Below are 20,718 nucleotides of genomic sequence, written 5' to 3' on the forward strand. Positions count from 1 at the left end.
AAAATCCGCCCGGAGTAGAATTTTTCTTAATCAACTGTGTTTGGTACATTTTATGGCCATTGGAAATTTGAGCTTTTTTAAAACACATCACCAGTAGTAAAAATTCAGTTTTGCAGAAATTAGTACATATTTATTTTGCTACTCAACTTTTTGGGCAATTTGTACAGAAAGAACCCAAAATGAAACTTATTCTGAAAACAGATTAACATCTTTTTCAGCACGTTATTATACACCTTCTACAACATATAGCTCTTTATCACAGAAGATGTAAAAAACAAACAAACAAATGTTTAGTGTTATTTCGTTAATTCACTAACACAGTAATTTATCACTATAGTCTAATTCTTATTCAAATCATCTTTAATGATTTAGGATTTAACATCTGTCCATCACATATACTACCCTCAACCCTACTTCCCAGCTGCTGTAACAATATTTCTAGAACACTGTGGAAGCAGATTAACTGTACAGACTGAACATTGTAGTAAACCATTTCTTGCTGAAATAACAATCCAGTGTAGACAATTAGTAATGTATTTCTGAAACATGCGTGAAGTAGTTGCACACACAAATACACACTTAATAATCGAACTAAATGAATTAAATTGTTTTATTACAAGCTACATCTCTTATTAGACATTTGCACAATAACATGTAATCCTCAATTTGCACTGAATTTGCCAGGTTCTCCTATCATTTGAAAAGCAATTTATATTGTCTTCAAAATGTGAATCTGATTAACAGGCTGCAGAGAATAGGCCATGCAGAAGGTGATCAATTAAAAGATTAAGCGTTTTGCAACACATGTACGCATCTGCATTTGGGCCTAATAGCAGGGCCATCAGCTCATTTTCAGGAAGCCTGTTGCTGACTGAAAGCGTGCTTCTCACATCAAAGCCTCCACATCTGCCTTAGCTTCCCAATGGGCAGAAAGGGATGCTAATTTGGACCCCTTCATGTATAGTGCTGAAAGACTCCTTCAATTAACTGGATTTCAATGGCAAAAAATGAGTAGGTGGGACTAAAAAAAAAAAAAAAAGATGCAAAGAGACAGTCTGGATAGGCAACATTTCTCATTAAATTAAAAAAGGCTTTGTCATTCGTTTGCAACCACGCATCTGAGGACTTAACACTAAAAACACAGAGCTTCAAAGAGTCCATGATGGGTTAAATAGAGACTATAATCTAATTACAATATTGCACAGAGGTAAATAGTGCTTTGATAATGATCTGAGGGTTCAATTAGTAAAATGAGCGGCTTGAGAGTGTTTTGTGTTGGGGTGGAGTTACTACATAGAATATGGCTACGAAACGCAGCACTAGTACCAGATCTTTATTTTAGCAACAAGAAGAAAAATGTACACAAAAATGTGAAGATTTGAATGAATTTCACTTAATCTGTAGTACCAGGTGAGACAAACTAATAATATATCAATGGGAATAACTTTTCTCCTGTAGTAAAATACCGGCTTTAGCCAGTGGTCTGGGATAGTGGCAAGTGGATAAAATGAAAATAAGAGAGTCTTAGTGATTTTGGTGATTCTGGGTTTTGCTCAGTATCAATGTTAACATTCAATAACAATTCAATTTTATTGAGCCAGTGGGTGTTCAGTGATGTTTCAGTTTGAGACACGGCTAAGAGGTGTCTATTGGAAAGATATACTTACCTGTGCGTGTAGTTATCAGCTCCGTTCATATATACAATAATGCTGTACTCAATATATGTAGTTACTGTGGCACAGGAAGGTAGAGCGGTTGTCCACCAATCTCACAGTTGTTGGTTCAATCCCCGGCTCCTCCAGTCACATGTTGAAGTGTCCTTGAGCAAGACACTGAACCCCAACTTAGTTGCTCCTGGTGAGTGTTGGCCAGCTGCATAGCAGCTCCCCCATCAGTGTGTGAGTGTGAATGGGTGTATAAGAAGCAGTGTAAAGCGCTTTGAGTGCTAATAGGTAGAAAAGCTCTATATAAGTGCAGAACATTTACCATTTAGTTACTAAAAGGAGTTTAATGCTAAAAAAGACTGCATACAAAAATAACAAAGCCTCTAATCCTTACTGTTCTTGTTACTAATCTTGCCTGTATACCTGTCGGGATCCAAAATTTGATCTACACTCAAAACATTTTGGATTACAATTCACCCAGTGTTGGGATAATATAATACTTTGGTTAAATTTACAGTGCCAGTGAGTTGCTGTGGCTCAGTGATTGTGTATTATATATGTCCCCCCACTGGGTCAAAGAGTAGAAAAAACTTTTCTTGGGTAACTTTCTACCCATGGTACTGGGGAAATTTAACCCCTTTTGGAGTGAAACAGGCACAAGAGGACTGATGACAGCAGCTATCCCACAGTGCGAAGATTCATTTCTGCCATTTGAGAAATGCATGCTATTTTGTGAGAGGATCATCTTCTTGCACTCAAGTCTTACAGGGAGCAAGTAGACAAACAGAAACAGAAACACTTTCTCATATGCCTGTTTTCCTATAGGTGCCACATAGGTAAGGGCTTGTCAAATCACAGAATACAGTAAGTACCCTGAAAGATATTTTCACCAATGTGCAACCTTTAGGTGCATAATTAGTCATCAGGATGATGAGAAAATATAATTAAACATGATTGCCCAAGGAGCAAAAGCACAATTCCACCCAACCATGCATTACAGTGCTACAACTATCAGCATTACTTTAAACTTCAAACAATAATCAACACAGTAGTAGTAACAGAATACTAACACAAGACAGTGGCAGAAGATTCTATAATTTCATTATTACTGTAAATGTGTGAAAATGTAAGCAGTAAAGATTTGATGACATGGCACTAGGCCTAGCAAAAATGTCTGACATGTCGGTCAAAGCAGGGGTTCTGTGGACTGTTTATGTGAACTGCATCTTGCCTCAGACAGCATGTACTTTTCTAAAGTTTGCCAAAGCCTGCTTTTCTTCTTCATGCCGTTTTCTAAGTAGTTCCAGTGTGGGAAGCTGGGATATGTCCAAGTCCTCCAAGTAAGGCACAAGCTCAGCAAAGCCTTCAGACTGATGTTTCTGTCTCTGTTTTGGTTGAGACTGTAAAGGGGGTTTGGCTATGGTCTTGGCATATTCCAAAGCCTTAGATAGAGAAAAAGAGAGAGGAAAAACACGTGTTTATTTACAGTATTTACTACTTATTGTACACAAGCTACAGTCAAAAACTGCTGGTCACACACACGCACAGACGCACACACACACCACACACACGCACATACACACACACACCTTCATCCTGGGAACTTTCTTGTCATTGCTTTCTGGGTCCTTGGCCAACAGAAAGGGAATCCTACTTATCTTTTTGTTCTGCTCATAGATCACGTTTGAATACAGCTTCTGTCGTTTCATTTTCTCAGCATGATGATGGTGAAGGAGTGAGAGCAGGGGTGAAAGAGAAGAGAGGGAGAGAGACAGAGAGAGAGAAACAGAAGCAGATTATACTAGGGGGTTTAATTAACTGAGCCATTTCTCCCTTAAGGCCCTTCTCTTTGTGAATCCCCTTGGCAGAGCCTCTCCACACCACCCAACAAAACCAAACACTGCGTTCCATTCAGTGGGCCCATCAACATTTACACATATCATTCACTAACAGGCTTGGCGCCGGAGGTAAACAGGGATCAGCCTTGTATAAATTGGCCAAATGCTCAATCCCAAAAATATACCAAAGCACAAAGATCACTTAAACTTCTTAGGGATTAACTTATTTGTTTTGTATAGGTAACTGTATTTGTGAAACAGCATGGAAGCCAATAAATAATGAACTTGGACAATTGCAAGAGGTTCAGGGTGTATGGAATGGCACTTGGAAACATCAGGATTTACATACAGAAGACAGGCTAAAAGACTAGCGAAGTTAATCATTTTGGTCCAAATGAATTCTTATGACCTTTTTTCTGTATGAGTCGCTACTTTTAGCTGTTTTTACCTAGCAGCATATTATTATTATACAGCATATATTATAACATCCTGTAACAGCCTCTTTTTTGACTAAAAGGAATAATGACTGGACAAGGCCAGGGAGGGCCTGTATGTAACTAAATCTGTATGTAACCTATATATTGTATGATACGTACACCTTTTCCCATGTGACAGGCATGAGCAGAGTTTGGAGAGCTTGCTGTATAATGAGTTGCCGAGGGCAGAAACTCCTCTCTCTGTCCACATACAGAATTAGCTATGTGTGAATTAGGGCCCTGGTCAGATTCCATACATTTGATAAACTGCTCTTTTTGTCTGTCTATGAGGAAATTGGTACATATGAAAGTTCTTAGAAGCCCAGTGTGAGGTAAATACTTCTCTACAACTTTTTCATATTAAAAAAATCAAAAACACGTAATATGTTGCCACCCTCTAAAGACTAAGGCCTGCAAAATTAAAATGAAGAGCTAAGAAGAAAACAACACAACATAAACAAAGTGGCTTAACACAAACAAGTGTGGTAGGTCAAAAGGTCACTGACATTTCCTGGTGCTATGATACTGACTGACATTACAGGTCAGTACTTACTGTTTTTGCAATGGTTGTGTAGTCAGGCCCCAGGCCTTGAGGATTTGTAACTGTGTTCAGCTGCTTGTAGTCTTTCAGACTGTATTCCTGAGGGAGAGAGACAGTTTGAACTTTGAAAGCTGACAATAGCCAAACCCTATTTGTGCTATCAAACACCAAGTGACACTTTTGATTACTTAATTTCAGGCAGACCTTTGTCGAACTGAAATCAATTTGTTTTGATGGCGGGCAAAATGGCACCATGGCACAAACAATACACTTCCAACTGCAATTTTGATCCAATTTGATGTTGCAATTCTGATCAAATACAATGAAGCAATTTTGATGTCCCTCACTGGGTTCAAATGGTGCATTTGAAATGGTGAATTGAAGAAAATAAATCACTAATAATACAGAAAATAATAGACAAATGCCTGGCAGACAGTGTGTTGAGAGAGTTCACCAAACATCTTTACAACACTGCTACCTTGTTGTTTGGCTATCTCAATGGCTGGCAGAAATTTGCAAAAACACTGAGAACTCAAATACTTATGGACTCCACTACACTGAGTGCACAGCTATTAGGGCCTGATATACTGCACATGATGATATATTGCTGTATCCCTATGAAAAAAGAGTAGACAGTCTGGTATGTAACTGTATATGGAGAAATATTTGACTAAAACAAAAGTGATTTTATGTACATCTACACTATGTCGGGGGCTAGCAAAATAAATTCAGATTTTATAGCATGATCAGCCACATACACAGTAAGAATGATTTTATTTTTTTCACCATGCCAGTAACACTGGTCAACCACTCTAGTGCAAAATGAAATACTTTAACAACCAGTTGGTTGAACTGCCATTAACTCTGAGATCTCTTTTCTCTCTTTCTATCGTACACCACCACCATGTCCATTTTTTTCTTCACTGAATATCTCAGAATCTACTTGGCAGGTTGGCCCAGTTTGTGCAGACATTTATGGTTTCTAAACCATAGATTATAACGACGGGTGATGCACTAACATTTTGTTTAATGCCACTATAAATACCACCATTACACTAATATCATAATATAACATGTCATTTAAAGCTACAATGAAAACTAATGGCATTTCCACCAACCGTAGATTTACTTAATATTTAAATGTAATCATAACTGTTATGCAGCTTTACTTATATGGCACAGAGGCAAATCACAGTGCTTTATTACATAGGGGAAAATTGCATCACAACAAATTTAAAAAGAGTAAGCAATGCAAACTAATATAAAAGCTATTACGTAACATAAACAATACGTTTATGTTCACTGTCAACAACAACATTAACATCACTAGGTTGTATTTATATTGTTGGTGACAGGTGAATAGTGTTTGCTTATTAGGGTCTGATACGTTACTGAAATGTCTTCCTCAGGTACAATAACAAATACTGAGAGTACTATTAAACTAGCTCCTTTGCAGGTGCTGATGACAATGAGTTGTGTGTACATGGGTGTATAAACTCCACAGGTTGTTCCAGCCAAGAGGGAGCTAATCATTTCAGATTGTACTGGCTCCTGTTTGGAGGGAGTATTTCAGCCTGCTTTCGCAATGGGCCATGGACACAAAGGGCAGCTTTCTTTCGAAGTCCTTACCCCTTTCCCCCCTGCCCCAAAGTCACACTCATCTGCTTTCATGTGCAGGGACTGAAGCCAGACTGCTTTAAGAACTAAGACTGTAATCTTGTCAGACATGACAGCTAACATGGTGGGAGAGATGGAAGGTCAAGGAGTGGAGGGTGATGGGCACCACAGGAGGATTATGTGAGTACAACCATAAACAGTTAATCAGATTCTAGCATTTCTTGATTCCAACTTTCTCAATGGTTATTGGTTGGGTTAAATAAAAAATAAAAAAAGAAGCACAGAACATTTTTGTATTTGATTTGAATGACATTTATGTAAAATAGGATACGTTTTGTCTGCCTGTTTTTGGATACAAAAAGTCTATGTTTAAAATACCAATATTTTAAAGTTTGGTTAGAGGGCTGTTGTAAGTTTAATTAGTGAGACTTGAGTTTTTTTTTTAGATAAACCTAATGTTTAACCTGCCTTGTCAAACAAGTATTTGCTAAACCCATGGCATAAAATCCAATGGCAATACATTATGAAACTAACTTGGAGATGACAAGATTGCTTAATTACTTTCTACTCAAGATTTCCCTGCACAGCTCAGTCGCACAAATCAAAGAAGACTCGAAATACAACAGCCAAATTATTAAATGTAAATGGCCATCTTTAGTGGCCCTGTGCCTTACAGACACTGCCCCCTCTAATCACCTTATCCTGTAACAGGTCTTCATATGGCCTTTCAGAGCCTGCAGCTTTGTGGTTTATGCAGTCATTATCTTATAGCAATTATGTATATCTTAGTGGAGCTAAATAATTAACCCGATGTTTTGTGCACTCCTGTTGGATTAAGCAGCCCCTGCATGGAGACAGCTGAGGGGATTAATTAGGACTTTAAAGTATTTTAAAGGGGCAAGTATTTGTGTAACCTCTTATGCATGTGGGGTTTAAAGGGGAATGCTACTCAATTTAACAATTCAGAAGCCACTTTAGTTGTGTAGAAGTGCATAACAACAACACAAAGTGTATTCAGTGAAATGTGTGATCATTAAGGCAAGTTTCAAACATGCCTTAATCCATAACTTTCCAAATTGTTGAATGCCCAGCTGCAAAACCAGGTTTATCAAAGTCACTGAATGTTTATGAAGCATCCAGCCTGCAGTTAAGGTATCTGTCAGTGTTCAGGACTAGAAACACTCAGATGTGCTGAAAAATGTAATCATTTGTTTTAAACCAGGAAACAAGGAGGAGCTGGGAAATACGTAGAGAGAGGTGTGGTACCAGTACCTAAGACATTTCGCCGAAAGATTTCGGGGACTACAAACCGGTCGCGCTGACCTCACATGTGATGAAGATGCTGGAGAGGCTGATACTTAACCATCTCTGCACTCTGGTGAGCACATCAATAGATCAACTTCTCTTTGCCTACCAGCCAGGCATCGGAGTTGAAGATTCTGTCATCTTTCTTCTGAACAAGGCTCTCTATCACCTGGAGAAGACTGGGAGCTCAGAGAGAGTCATGTTTTTTGACTTCGCTAGTGCTTTAAATCAAGCCTGAGCTTCTGAGGGATGAGCTTCTGTCCTGTCCCCCTGGATACTAAATTACCTCAGAAACCAACCACAGTATGTGAGGGCTCGTGACTACGAGTCAGCCATGGTTGTCTGTAATACAGGAGCCCTGCAGGGAAAGGTTCTGGCACTGTTCCTCTTCACCATCTACACTACAGACTTCATGTTCAGCTCAGCAACCTGTCACCTGCAGAAGTTCTCTGATGACTCTTCCATTGTTGGTCTGCTCACAGTTAATGATTACAGAGAGTAGAGAGAACTGAGCTAGCACTGGTGCCAGCAGAGCTGCCTCCAGATCAATGTGGGGAAAACCATAGAGCTGGTAGTGGACTTAGCAGACACACATACTCTTCACCATCACCGGTGAACATCTAGGGAAAGGACAATGAGAGAGTGGACTCTGACCTGGGTGTTCACCTAAACAATAAACTGGAGTGGACTGATAACACAGAAGCACTTTATAGGAAAAGACAGAGCACAAACTTTCTGCTATGGAGACAAAGGTCTTTTGGAGTGCAAGGAGCACTACTGAAGACATTTTTTGACTCTTTGGTGGCCTCTTACAGTGTGGTTTGCTGGAGCAGCAGCATCTCTACAGAACACTAGACTGGATAGGTCCTGGGGAGGCCACTGGACACAGAAAAGGAGGACAGAGAAAGGAAGATGACAGCAAAGCTATCATCCTTGCTGGAGAACGAACCCCACCCCCTGTATGCCATATTGACATCTCTAAGGAGCTCCTTCAGTGACAGATTATTACATCCTAAGTGCCGAGTCTTTTCTCCCTGCTGCTGTCAGACTTTACAACTATAGCTGCCCCCAGTGAACCAAAACTCACTATAATATACTTTCCTATTAATTAATTATTGTAACAATGTGCAATAACATGAACCCAAGTGCAATTGTTTGGTGATTGTATACTTATTTGTACTGTACGATTGTAATATTTTACTCACAAAAAATGTTTATCTTATCTTTATAACAGAAGTTAATAATTTACATGGCGTTTTGGAATCAAATCAATAAATAAGGCCAGTACCAGCTACTCTATAGACATTGCATGAAATCCAAACTAATTATGGACACATCTAGTGCTTGAATGACACTAAGTGTGCCTACTAGTCTGTCATTTAAAACAAATGCATCTTTATTACAGCTTATGGAAAACATAGAGATTGTTTTAAATATACAATAAAGTATCAGTAAAACACCCCTAATCTTGTACAGCAAAAACAAAACATTAAACCACTCAGTTTCTCTTCTTTGATGACACAAATGAGGCTCACAGACCAACCTTGTAAGTGACTCCTGCCTTCAGCCTTTTCTGTTTCTTCATGTGACTCAGGTAGCTGTCAGAGCTGCTTCTTTGAATGGGGTAGGCTGTGTTCACACACTGACCAGGACTCAGGTTATGCTCTTTTCCTGTTGGCGGCTTTTCTATAGGGGGCAGGACTGTGTAGGAGCCCAGGCTCTGTGATGAACTAATAATGGGTGTCTTGAGGAGGTTTTGTGGAAACTGTTTAGAGTGAACCTCATTTGGAAAATTCTGGTTCTCTCCATCAGACGATAATGGCAACTTTAATGCTGCTGTCCTGAAAACACAACATGATAAATTAATATAAATATTGAAGCATTTAATGATAATTAGATGCAACATATTTGTAATTTTTGCTCATATTAGTGTATATTATTACATAAATATTTTATATAGATATAGTGAATATGAATATGTATATAATGAATTTCAATATAGTGCATTAGACAGGACATTGTTGTTCCAGCCTAAGCGCTGTCATTTTACTAACACTAATTAATCTACTGTGTCCACAATTATGCTTCTGATTCCTATTTTGGAGACAGCCATAATTCTTTTTGTCAACGAGATTCTTAAAATGGCTTTTTTACTGTCAATTAAAAAACAGTACAATGATTCACCTTTGGCATTGTTCAGGGCTGCTCTCCAGGTTTGAGTGGGGATGACGTTTTGTATTTAGCCTTCTCAGAGACATGTGGGAGGGCTTTTCTAAATCTGTTGGTTGATACTTTGGAGGCAAGGCAATCTGAACTTCAGATGCGTAGCTCAACTGAGGATGACCACAAAGAGATGCTAAGTTCATGAGGGCATCCTGGCCCGTGTGCTGCAGTAACGAAAGAACATGGGATGAAGTGTTGAGGTTGATGTTGAGATGGATGGTGGAGGGCACAGGCTGTGATGAAGTCATCTTCTGAACTTTTGGCTGGGTTACAGCAGTTGGTCTTACTAATGGGGAGCTCAAATAGTCTCCCTGCACACTTCTGACCTCTGGAGCAGAGGGCTGCTGCTGCTGAGAGGGGTTGGGATATTCTTTCCGCTGGGCTTTCTTCCCGCTGCTGTTCTGGGTGACCTAGGGTTATAGTAGGATTAACAGCTTAAAGATGTTTTCTTTATTGTAGGATGTCAGAGAAATAAAAGACAAATGATAAAGCCATGACTGGGCTATATGGGGGGGGAGTGGGGCATATGCCATATGACATTTGCCTTAACTGGGATGCCAGCAAACAACCTCTAACCTTTAGGCTAGTCTTTCCACTGACATATATACAGATAGGTGCTGTGAATATTTTTTAACTCCTTTACACTGGTATGAGTTACTCCTCCAAATAGTATCTTGGTGTATTTCTGAAGGCACAAATAATCAACTCTATATCTAGCCATTTACACCTCAAACACAACAACAGACGATATCAGCTAAGGGTAAGTGGCACAATTTTTCCAAAAGAAGGGCTGGCACTCTTCTTTGCATGATCTGACCAAATTATTTAGCAGGAGGTCTATGAGTGTGTGTCTCATGAATTTAATGTAGCTGATTTACCAAACATCAGCTTTTCCCTTTCTACTGGGAAAATATTCTCCTCTGTTTTGCAGTGCTAAGATGGCTGCTCAAGTATTCAAAACAATAATGTTCCTTCAATCTTCTCCTTTTTTACTACAAAACTAACTACTTTTTTCCCAAATGCTCATTGCGAACAGTGTCAAAAGTATAAAAGGGTCCTAACTGCAGCCATTGTGTTTTTCAGAGGCAGCTCAGACCCTAAGCTGGCTTCGAAGCTTATACATACGTACATTATACAGCCTGTTAAAATCTACACACAGGAGTATTAATATTACACCCATTCATATCAATGTCTTTCTTTTTTAACTACACGATATTGTATCAAATTACTGTTTCAGTTGTTCCAAATGTTTCCATGTGGCGTAGAATTATGTTGTTTTTATGCTGTAATGAAAATCATTTAGTTAACTCCAGACTTCCCCTCAGTGGCAGAGGACCACCTGAGTGGATCAATGGTATTGACAGACTGAAGACTTTTTTCACTGAAAGCCAATAATTCTGTGAAGTTGAATGAATGAAGGTCGCAAAGAGAGACTGAATCACTTTGTAACATATCTATCGATAAGTATGTTTGTGATTGCATCTAATAGCCTCCACTATTATGCTGAAAAATATTTAGGGTATTATTGGAGCACTCACACCTGGTGGTGTTTCAATGTCCAAACTGTATAATCTTTTTTCTATAGTGTTCAAGCCAATTTGGGTGTTTGCAGTAGCTCGTCGAAAAAAGTGGAATCCCAGACCGTTAGCGATTCAGGTCCTCTTACAGATGAACAACATGGGCAGAACAGTTGTTAGAAGATCAGGAGCAAGTGTCTGTGACTACTGTATGTCCCACACACACACATCTGCCTCTCACCTTTACCTATTCCCCCTGCCATTGCCTTTTGTCACCCATTATAAAAATCCCAATCAGTTGGAGCAAATGATCAGCCCTGTATTACATGTTGAGCATGGTAAGCTGTGTAATATCTTTTCTATTCAATTGGGAGCCACGTAATTGCTTCTCTGTGAGTCACAACAAAGTCTGCCAATTGCAGCTAGCTGTATTACCTCCTGTATCCGGGAAACATCTGCTTTTCGCAATGAAGACTTCAAAGGGGCTGTGGATCTTGAATTGCATTTAGCTGCTATTGTGGCCAGCCCAGGTAATCTTGATTAGGTGTTTAGACTGAGGCAGGGTATACAGTGGCAGAGAGCTCCCCAGAGCTTTGGTCTAAAGCTATTAAAAGATTGTACATTATGTTCCCCTGGCTTTGAAGTGAGGGCTTGCGAGAGGAGAAGGGACTCTGAGGGCTGAGTGCAATAGCAGAAGATTGATCTGCTACTTCTGTCTTTATCAAAGGAGGCCCAAGCTCCAATGAAGCCAATCATTGCTACTGCCACTCTGCCACTTGGCTGAGCTAAACATTTGCTGCATTAGGAAATTGTGTACATTTAATAACACGTCTAATTATCACAAGTTGCCTTGAGATGGCCACTCTCTTCAAAAGACCAAATGGGTTATTTTAAAAAGGCCTAGCAGCAACTGGCCTGCCTGAACTCACATTGATTTGTGAAACTGATGCGATTTGCACATGGAGTGTTGCTATCTTTTGCAAGTGCAACAGACAAGGAAGAGCTGAAGGAAGCAGGACACACTTTGTAATAAAATGAGTACTTATCCTACAGATGAAAAGTTGCTTATGTTCTCTACAGGTGTATCTCTCACTACATCTGCCAATATTACATTTCGAAATATCTTAGAGAGAAAGTAGAAGGTAACAAAATTCTGTTACTTCTTTGAATATTTCATTTTGTGTGTGTAAAATTAAATATTATTTATTATATTTAATATATTTTAAAACAAGGGACCAGAGAACAAAATCAAAACTTACCAATAATTAATATCTATTAACATTATAGCCTCAAAAAATGTTTCATGTTTGGTTTCAGTGTTAAGTTAACTGTCATATATATATATATATATATATATATATATATATATATATATATATATATATATATATAAACAAACACGACTCAGCGTCTAATTACTCAAACTGTGCCACCGTCATGTTGATTTTTTTTTGTTTGTTTTTAAGAAACATAATTATGTTTACACACTTGCAAATCAAGGATGATGTTTATATGTTAATTCTGTTTTGCTGTGGCTTATCTATTATCCAAGCATGTTAGTCACAAAGATGGTACTCCTTTCTCAAAAATGTTATTTTAATTATTTTTTTAATCTAAAAAATATTTCTACTGTCCTTTACGCGTATTTGTAATAAGCTTTGTTGATACATTATAAAGTTGCTGTAACACACCTAATTCATATATTAATCCAGTAATGAAACAAGAAATAGACTACATGCAAATTGTTGCCCCCTTCTTTTATGCCCTGTGCCCCCCATTAAGTAAGGCATGTCTTTGGGGAGATGGGGCAATGGAGAAGTAACAAGCAAATTCAGAGGGAAAATGACAAAACACAAGGGTTTACGAGAGGGAAAGGCTCTGGCGCTGTTTACTATTGCACAAAGCTAACGGCTCTTGACTATGTAAATGGTGATGATATGAGACATTGTAGAGAGCTGGGGCTCAGATGGGTGAACAAGGTTGGGGGTATTATAGCTAGCAAACAGTCTTGTGGCCCGACAAATGGGGAATGCGGGCCATCCTGACCAATTATGCCACTGTGCCAGGTGCAGGGATGTCTAAGAGCCTATTGGTAACCATGCGTCTCTGATGTTCTTGTTGTACACATCAACTCATAATAAGCCCTGCATAGCCAGACATGGCCCTTTTCATATGGTGGAGGAGAAGGCAGATGAAAACAGCTATGGTTCTTTGCCAAATTAATTTTCAGACTGGGTCAGAGCAAACATCATAGGATATTCTCCTAGTTGTTGTCTGAGATGACAATAAAGAGCATATAGATATCAATACAACTAAATGAGCATAAGCTTGGCTGACGCAGGAGAGGGAAAGAAAAAACAGGGAAAAAAGATGCAAACAATTTTTGTCTCTGTTTGTGAGACATGCTGCAGTCAATATACTGCCCATCAATTGCATTTCCAACATTAGAATAAGCATATACTGGTCACCTGAGTGCACAGTGAAAAAAGATGTGTTTAAAAAAATAAGACAGAACAGCATGTGTTGTTCACATGTACTAACAAGCCTCACAATCAAACTCTGTAATTAAAGAATCTCAGTACCATTTCAGCAATCGTACTGAGATTCTGTCCAGGATTCAACAAATTCACACGAAATCACAACAAAGCCACAGCACAATGGTATCAACAGTAAGCTACTCTTACCAGCCAACATAGACAACAACACAAACTTGTCTATATATTTTTGGGTCTAATATTTCTCAATCATAACTATGACCGAAAGATTTTTATCCAAAAGAAATAACACAATTTTGTAGGAAATTATCAGTCTTAGACTCAAGTAGATTTAATAGATTTTTCTCCAAGACTGAGCACAGGACAGATCACAGGACATTGCCAAATAGATCATAAAACTATAGCATAAACTGATTAAACTAGGATTTTAAACAACTCATATATTATAATTGGTCCCCACCCAGTCAAACTTACAAAGCTCAACACTCCAAAATTCATTATCAATGTTAGTGCAGCTCCTGGTGTCTGTTTCTGTAATTGCAGCCTGTTTTTGACAGACTGACTGTACAAGAGCGACCATCACAAAGCTGCCCCCTTCAAAAAAATCATATTCCTATTCAGTAATTCAGAAAACTACATTGTATACACACCTTATTCACATGACAAGGGACCTCATGCTTAAGGGCATGTGCCCTCACGTAGGAGCCACATCTGGAAGTGTTGCGGCCTAGGGTTATTTTGTTCCGTTCCACTATGTCCTCGGCCAGTCTTTTTAGCTTTTTGTTTGGACTCGTCATTGTGGGTGAGCTCATTTTCTGTGTCTCAATGGGCCTGCCTTGAATGTGTTGTATCCATTCTGACTGGTGGTAGGTCTGAAATTCTGCAGCAGGTATATTCTCTGTCATTTTAGTAGATGTGCTATTATTGTGACCAGCATTGTCAAAGCTATCTTCACAGGTCTCTCTGGAATCTGAGTGTAAAGTGTTATTACTTTCATTTGTAGTAGAAGAGCTGGGTGGCCTTGAAATTTCAGCTTCTTGTGATCCAAGTTGCAAAGCATTCCTATGACAATCAGGAGATCTTACTGAGCTTGTCTGATCACCTTGTAGGTGAAGGCAGTATGGCCAGTCAGACTTACAGTCAGCCGTGTGTGGAGTCACCACAACAGCTGGAGTACTGTCAGCAATATATCTGTATCCACCATTTATTGTCAGTTCCTGTCTATTAGCATAAGACTGATTAAACTTTTCTTCAGTGTAAAATTTTTCAATGGAAATCTGTGGACTGTTAATTAAGTCTTCATTTCTCTTTAGGTTGATCCTCCAGTTGGGGTCATAGCGCAGGTCAGAATAGTCATCATTAGAGATCAGCTGGCTGCAAGGTAAAAGAAAACAGAATAAAGATCACAAATTCAACAGAGACTCCCCTGAGACTAATATTTGCATTAATATGTTCTAAATTAATTGCTAAGCTCATTTAATTAGAAAAAAATTAAACTGAATCTTAAAAGAATGTGTTCCTTAATTATGTTTTTTTTTGGTCCTTTTGGCTTATCCTGTAAGTTCAGGGACGCCACAGCATATCATTGTCCACATGATGATCTGGCATTTTCTAGCGGGCTTGGACCGGCACTGCACACCTGAAAAGGGAAATGGGCTGTTAGGGGTTAAGTGTCTTGCCCAGAGACACTTCGACATATAGCCGGGACCGGGGATTGAACCACTGACCCTGTGGACGACTGCCTTACCAACTGAGATAATTACATTAGTAATATATTTAAATGTTGGTAAGCAGCTTTATTAATGATATTTCCATCTCTAAAGGACATTTTACACACATCTGAATGGCACATAGGGCCTGTGCTAAGAGGTCAAAGGAACAAGAGGCATTACACCATTATTAGAATGATGTTGTCCTTAAACAAAGAGTGCTAGGCCTTATCAGAGACTTCTGAAATTGAAACAGATGAGGGGGATTATGAGCCTGTATTTACAGATAATTTTCGTATTTTCACCTCCAGGCTCACTAATGAGAGCGTATTTGAGAGCTACTAGCGAGGGAATGGTTCACAAACGACAATTTTCAGCTTATGAAATGGCTTGAAAATTGCAGGCTAAAATGCTCTTTCTGATGGTGATGAAAAGATCTCATTAAAATAAATAGCAGAGAGCCTCTTTGTTGTGCTTACTGGGAGGATGAGGGGAGCCTAATTCTCCTACCGCAATGTTGAGCTTTTGGGGGGGGTTGCCTAGGTGTAGGGCCCTTGAATTCGACGAGGCCAAAAGGGTAAGGGATGTCTCTCTAATGACTCCAACTCAAACAAGTAGGAGAATGTATTATAGAGAAAATGCAGCTGGGCATGATGCCTCTAACACTGGCAAAACACTACAGCCCATTATTTCTTGTCCAAGAAGCAGACACCTAAATACAAAAGCAAGTAAAATATTGTGACCAAAACCCATTGAGAAAAAGAAAAAAACTGGTCATACACATGGTACTCAAATATCTTTTTGCAATATTTGGCATGACATAGGTGTAATATATAGTAAGGATAGATGAATGGAGTTGCTTCAATAGGAATCTTTTGCTTGAATGAGAAATGCTCTTTGGGTTTGTAAACTGGGCAATGGCATTGTGTGAAAAGGCTTACCCTGTATGAGGAGGTAGAAGAGAGGAGAAGATTATAATGGAAATTATTATAAGAGATCGTAGTGGAAATGGGATTGTGTCCAATGCCCGGGCAATATGAAATGCCGACATGACATTTTGTGAGAATGTCATGGTCATTTTTGCCTGAAACAATGTACTTTGGAAGTCGACACACACTTGCTGGGTATTAATCTGCACAGATTAATGCTAAGAAAATAGAAAATGCTCCTTATCTATTTTATAAAGTAATGACAAGCAGGTGTGTCTGGAGCAAGAAGAAGAGCAAAAAAAATTGTACAAGTAAACCAGAGTGCAAAAACAGGTAAGGTGTAGTCTTTAACTCAGATGCCTCTCTAGTCTCTCAAAAAAGAGAGTGGTGATGACCCTGGTTAATGGACCATGAGTGACCACTTATTGTGATCCACCCAAACAAAACAAAAATCTAATTTCCCTCAAATAAAAGCTGTTATTCCGAAAGCACCTGAATTAGGCCATTGTCACTACAATGTACGAGCAGTGCCTGCATCTCATTAAATGACTGACACTGTTTCATTGTTAAATGATGAATGAAGACTATTTATCTTTTCATCCATGTGCAGTTTAAAAGTAAAAGGTTTCATTGTTACTCCCATGCTCCTCATATTTCATCTAAGCAACACTATTATATGCTTAAATTTAATTAATTTGTCACAGGCAGTGAAAGTAACAGTTCGGTTCAATGGGTAAATTGAACAAAGATGGGCACAATCTCCCTGGGGTGAACAGCCTAGACAAAAATACATATTTATAGAATGAAAGCCTAGACAGCCAATGAAATTATGTGTTTATTTTCACAAGACCTTTACCCCAGTCATCTATTACACAGCTAACATGAGTTTTAATCAAAACATAAAAATTAATTTATGGTAGCAACTTTAATAGCTATTTGCCAATACTATTTCATCCAGGGCAGTAAATCTATAAATATTGTGCCACTAACATCAATTACTACTATCTACTGGCCAAATGAAGGATCTCTACATTAGAATGAGTCGTGCCATATGTATTTAATTTTTTTTAAATCCAAAACCTCATTCTCTTTGCCATAGAGCTCCACTGTCCAACAGTGAGTAAACCACACTTTGCACCGCACAGTTTAGGTGCAACAATTTCAACAAATGCAGAATTTACCAGTGTTTTGAATCATGTTTGCTTAAAAACAACTAAGCAACTGAGTTTATTTTAGATAACATATACATTTGTGACTGAATTGATTGATTTTGAAAAGGACTTGGGAGTAAATAGGTAGAGAGGAAATTAACAAACCTCTTTTTTCTTTTTGAATTTGCTTTCAAAATGTAGCATGCCAATCCTCTCTGAATACAAGCCTAAAACCTTATTTTACAAATGTGGCTGAAGGTCTAAATTTGCCACACTGATACATTAAGCATACTTAGAGTGTGTTCATTCCAGCCTGATAGGAATGTTAGATGTAGTCTTGCAACAGAAGATACTTCTAAGCACACTAATGCTCGGTATCTATGCCCACTTTGAACTTCATAATTAAATTGCAACACTAAATGGCTTGCTCTTGGCAGGACAAAAAGTAAATGAAAAGTAAGTTTCATTTAAAAAAGTAAATGAAATTTACATTACTCACCTTTCTCTTTGGATTATTTTTGTATGCATATATTCTGTGTATGGAGGGAAGAGGTTCCTTTTGGCATTGTAGTGGGATTCTACTTCAAGGCTGTCATAAACTTTATCATCAGCATCCTCATCATCACCCTGTTTTAAGTAGTCAGCATTCTCCCTTTGAGGCAGTTTGTAGCCGTTTTTCTCATGGTAGTCAATCTGCATCTGTTGTTGGGAGACTGTCTTTTGGGCCAAGATCTCAGACTCCACAGAGTCCCACTGGTTGGCCAGAAGTGCTTGTCTTGGGGATGTATGTTTGAGTCCTTTATCCATGTTAATTTGGTAGCTGGTGAGTCTTCTTCACAAAGATCTTATCTATTAAAATGTGAAAAAAAACTTTATAGTACAAGAACACAACAGGCTGCAAGAGCTTATTTATGTTAAGCATGACGTAATGTTATTGTACTTATAGTCATGTCAAAAGTTAATTCTGTTTTTTGTGTAAAATAATCTGATTGTAGCAGGTATATATAAACTCAGATGAACCTCAACATACAACATACAACTCAACTGTCATCAATAATTAAACAAGAATTGCGCCACAAAGAAAAAAAAACATGTAGGCATGTTTTTTTTTTAAGTTTAGGGCTATACAATGCTCTACTTCCTGTGGATGTAGAGGATTTTGTACCAGTTACCCCCACCATCTTTACCAGTTCCTCGACAGTTGTCCTGTGGGATGCTTGTGAACCTTATGCAACACAATACATTCATCTCTAGGAGTAGGTACATGTCTCCTTCCTGAAAAATGCAAAACCAGTGTGGTGCCATTGTGGTTGCATTTGTGAGCTATTGTTTGTACAAATAAATGTGGGACCTTCAAATGTTTTACACTTTTCACCTAAGATATAAATACAGCCAGGTACACTGCCAACTGAATACCAATGCTGACAGTTGCCATTCTGAAGTTTCAAACATTAAGGATCTAATTTTTGTCCCACTCAAGTTTGAATCCTAAATTACTTCACAAAAATGTATGGTCACGTGACTCTTTAACGTTCCTACCGCCACCGTTTTTTATTACACGATTAAAGATAAAGGGTGAAGTCATATAAATATTTGAGTCTCTTTTTATTTGTGCTTAAAATCCAAGTTATTAGACGTAGTCAGAGCAAGTAGGTTACTACTCCATCTGCTGGTTTGTTAAATTGTAGCCATCCTTCGAAGGCAGTACAATACATACTTACATAGACATACATATACACACGTTTACATAGCTAAAATATCGAGTTATAACTGGAAACTAAAATACGTATAGATATGTGCTCTCCAACTTAGTAGAAAATATGTATTGCTTATTTGCTCAAAGTTCTTCGTACCTTATTGGTAAACTCAACAAGATACTGGCAAATTGACTTTGTACCACAAACAGACTTGGTTCCGAGTTCTCCATACTAAAAACCTCATACCGTAACTATTGCATACAATAGCTACGGAGGCTTCTAAAGTGCCTTCTTTCTTTTTAAGATTTAACCAAAAACACCCTGGTAGGTCACAGCTAGTTTTTGCCATTTATCTTAGGTTAACTCTAGCTTTATTTGGATTCTTCAGCGTAATGATACAGCAGTTAGATTCAATGACGTTTCCTGGACAATCTACCTGTTAATGTGGTCAAACTTACAACAAACGCCTGATAATGATTTAATGCTAAGCTAAATGAAGTATTTTAAATGAAATTATTTTCACCAACCCATTCTGTTTTCTGGTTACCTTTGGCGATTCATAATAATTCTATATGGGCTAAAGGCTTTGTGTTGTAAATAAGTTTACCAAGTCATGTGTTTTATTGTTTGTCATGACTTAGCCTAACGTTAGTTGGAAAGCTAACATTATCAATGAGGCCTCAATAGAACTTGTGTTGGCAACCATCGATAACCTTAGCTTGTTTTGCTAAACGACGAGCACTTGGAAAACTATAAAGACACTTAAATTTCATAACAAGTAAACGTATGTAGCTGGTACTTGTATTTACGGTCACGAATATAACAATTTTGACGAAATTTCAGGTAAGGCCAGGAAGGTTCCTACCTGCTTTCTTCTGTTCTGTAATGCACTGCAGCCATGGAAACGCCGACGCACACGTTATAGTAACGAGTAGGGTTACTATAGTACTGCTTAGGGTTTGGGTAATTGAGTTTCTTACGCAACTGTATACGATTAGTGATAATCATTATCAAACCACAAGCCGCTCCAAGCTTTAGTTTTACATGCATTCAATTTATTCAAGACCTCATTACTGCCATGACCTCGTCATGTAGTCTGGCAGAAGCATTCATATATTTCCTATATTTACAAGTTACCTCGATTGCACAATTTTCAAATTTCATTATTCCACGCTTAGATACACAGAATAGCCAAATTAGTACAATACGTCGACTGCCATGTTTTATTTTTATAAGATTAGCATTTTACCCCTTGGTTTGGATAGAGCGGCCAAAACAGAAGCACCTGGGGATAAAACACACTACGAATAACATTCATCGCCTGAAAGTTTCACTTTACGCTCAATTCAAGTGACCAAGCAGTTGAACTTCTGGCCTCATTCATGGCCCATGCTTTGACCACTGGAGTTAGTTAAATCATTCCCCACTTTATTTTGATTGTCAAGTTTCATAAAATTTGTGCCTTAGCTCAAGTTTGCCTAAAATTTAATCCACCTCTTTTCAAAAACTAAGTGGCATGCTTAAATTAGTCTTGCCAAATACCAATAAGCAGCAGA

General features: G+C 38.4%; 1 protein-coding gene across 1 annotated transcript; it reads right to left on the reverse strand.

The window, feature by feature from the left end:
- Positions 1-23: 23 nt before the first annotated feature.
- Positions 24-20,160, reverse strand: jhy (junctional cadherin complex regulator). The gene is made up of 7 exons (XM_067494319.1): positions 20,028-20,160; positions 17,965-18,314; positions 14,327-15,050; positions 9,626-10,074; positions 8,985-9,282; positions 4,532-4,618; positions 24-3,106 (listed from the first exon to the last, which is right to left on the reverse strand). The coding sequence occupies exons 2-7, from the start codon at positions 18,270-18,272 to the stop codon at positions 2,897-2,899; spliced, it is 2,076 nt and encodes a 691-aa protein (XP_067350420.1). The 5' UTR covers positions 18,273-18,314; positions 20,028-20,160; the 3' UTR covers positions 24-2,896.
- Positions 20,161-20,718: the final 558 nt, after the last annotated feature.

Source organism: Channa argus, chromosome 24 (assembly GCF_033026475.1).
Source record: "Channa argus isolate prfri chromosome 24, Channa argus male v1.0, whole genome shotgun sequence".
In the NCBI taxonomy this organism is placed as follows: Eukaryota; Metazoa; Chordata; class Actinopteri; order Anabantiformes; family Channidae; genus Channa; species Channa argus.

Coding starts and splice junctions, on each gene's coding strand:
- jhy (XM_067494319.1), bottom strand. CDS start 18,272: ATGGATAAAGGACTCAAACATACATCCCCAAGACAAGCACTTCTGGCC. Junction 15,051..17,964: donor AAAATAATCCAAAGAGAAAG/GTGAGTAATGTA, acceptor TTTACCTTGCAG/CCAGCTGATCTCTAATGATG. Junction 3,107..4,531: donor ACACAACCATTGCAAAAACA/GTAAGTACTGAC, acceptor TCTCTATCTAAG/GCTTTGGAATATGCCAAGAC.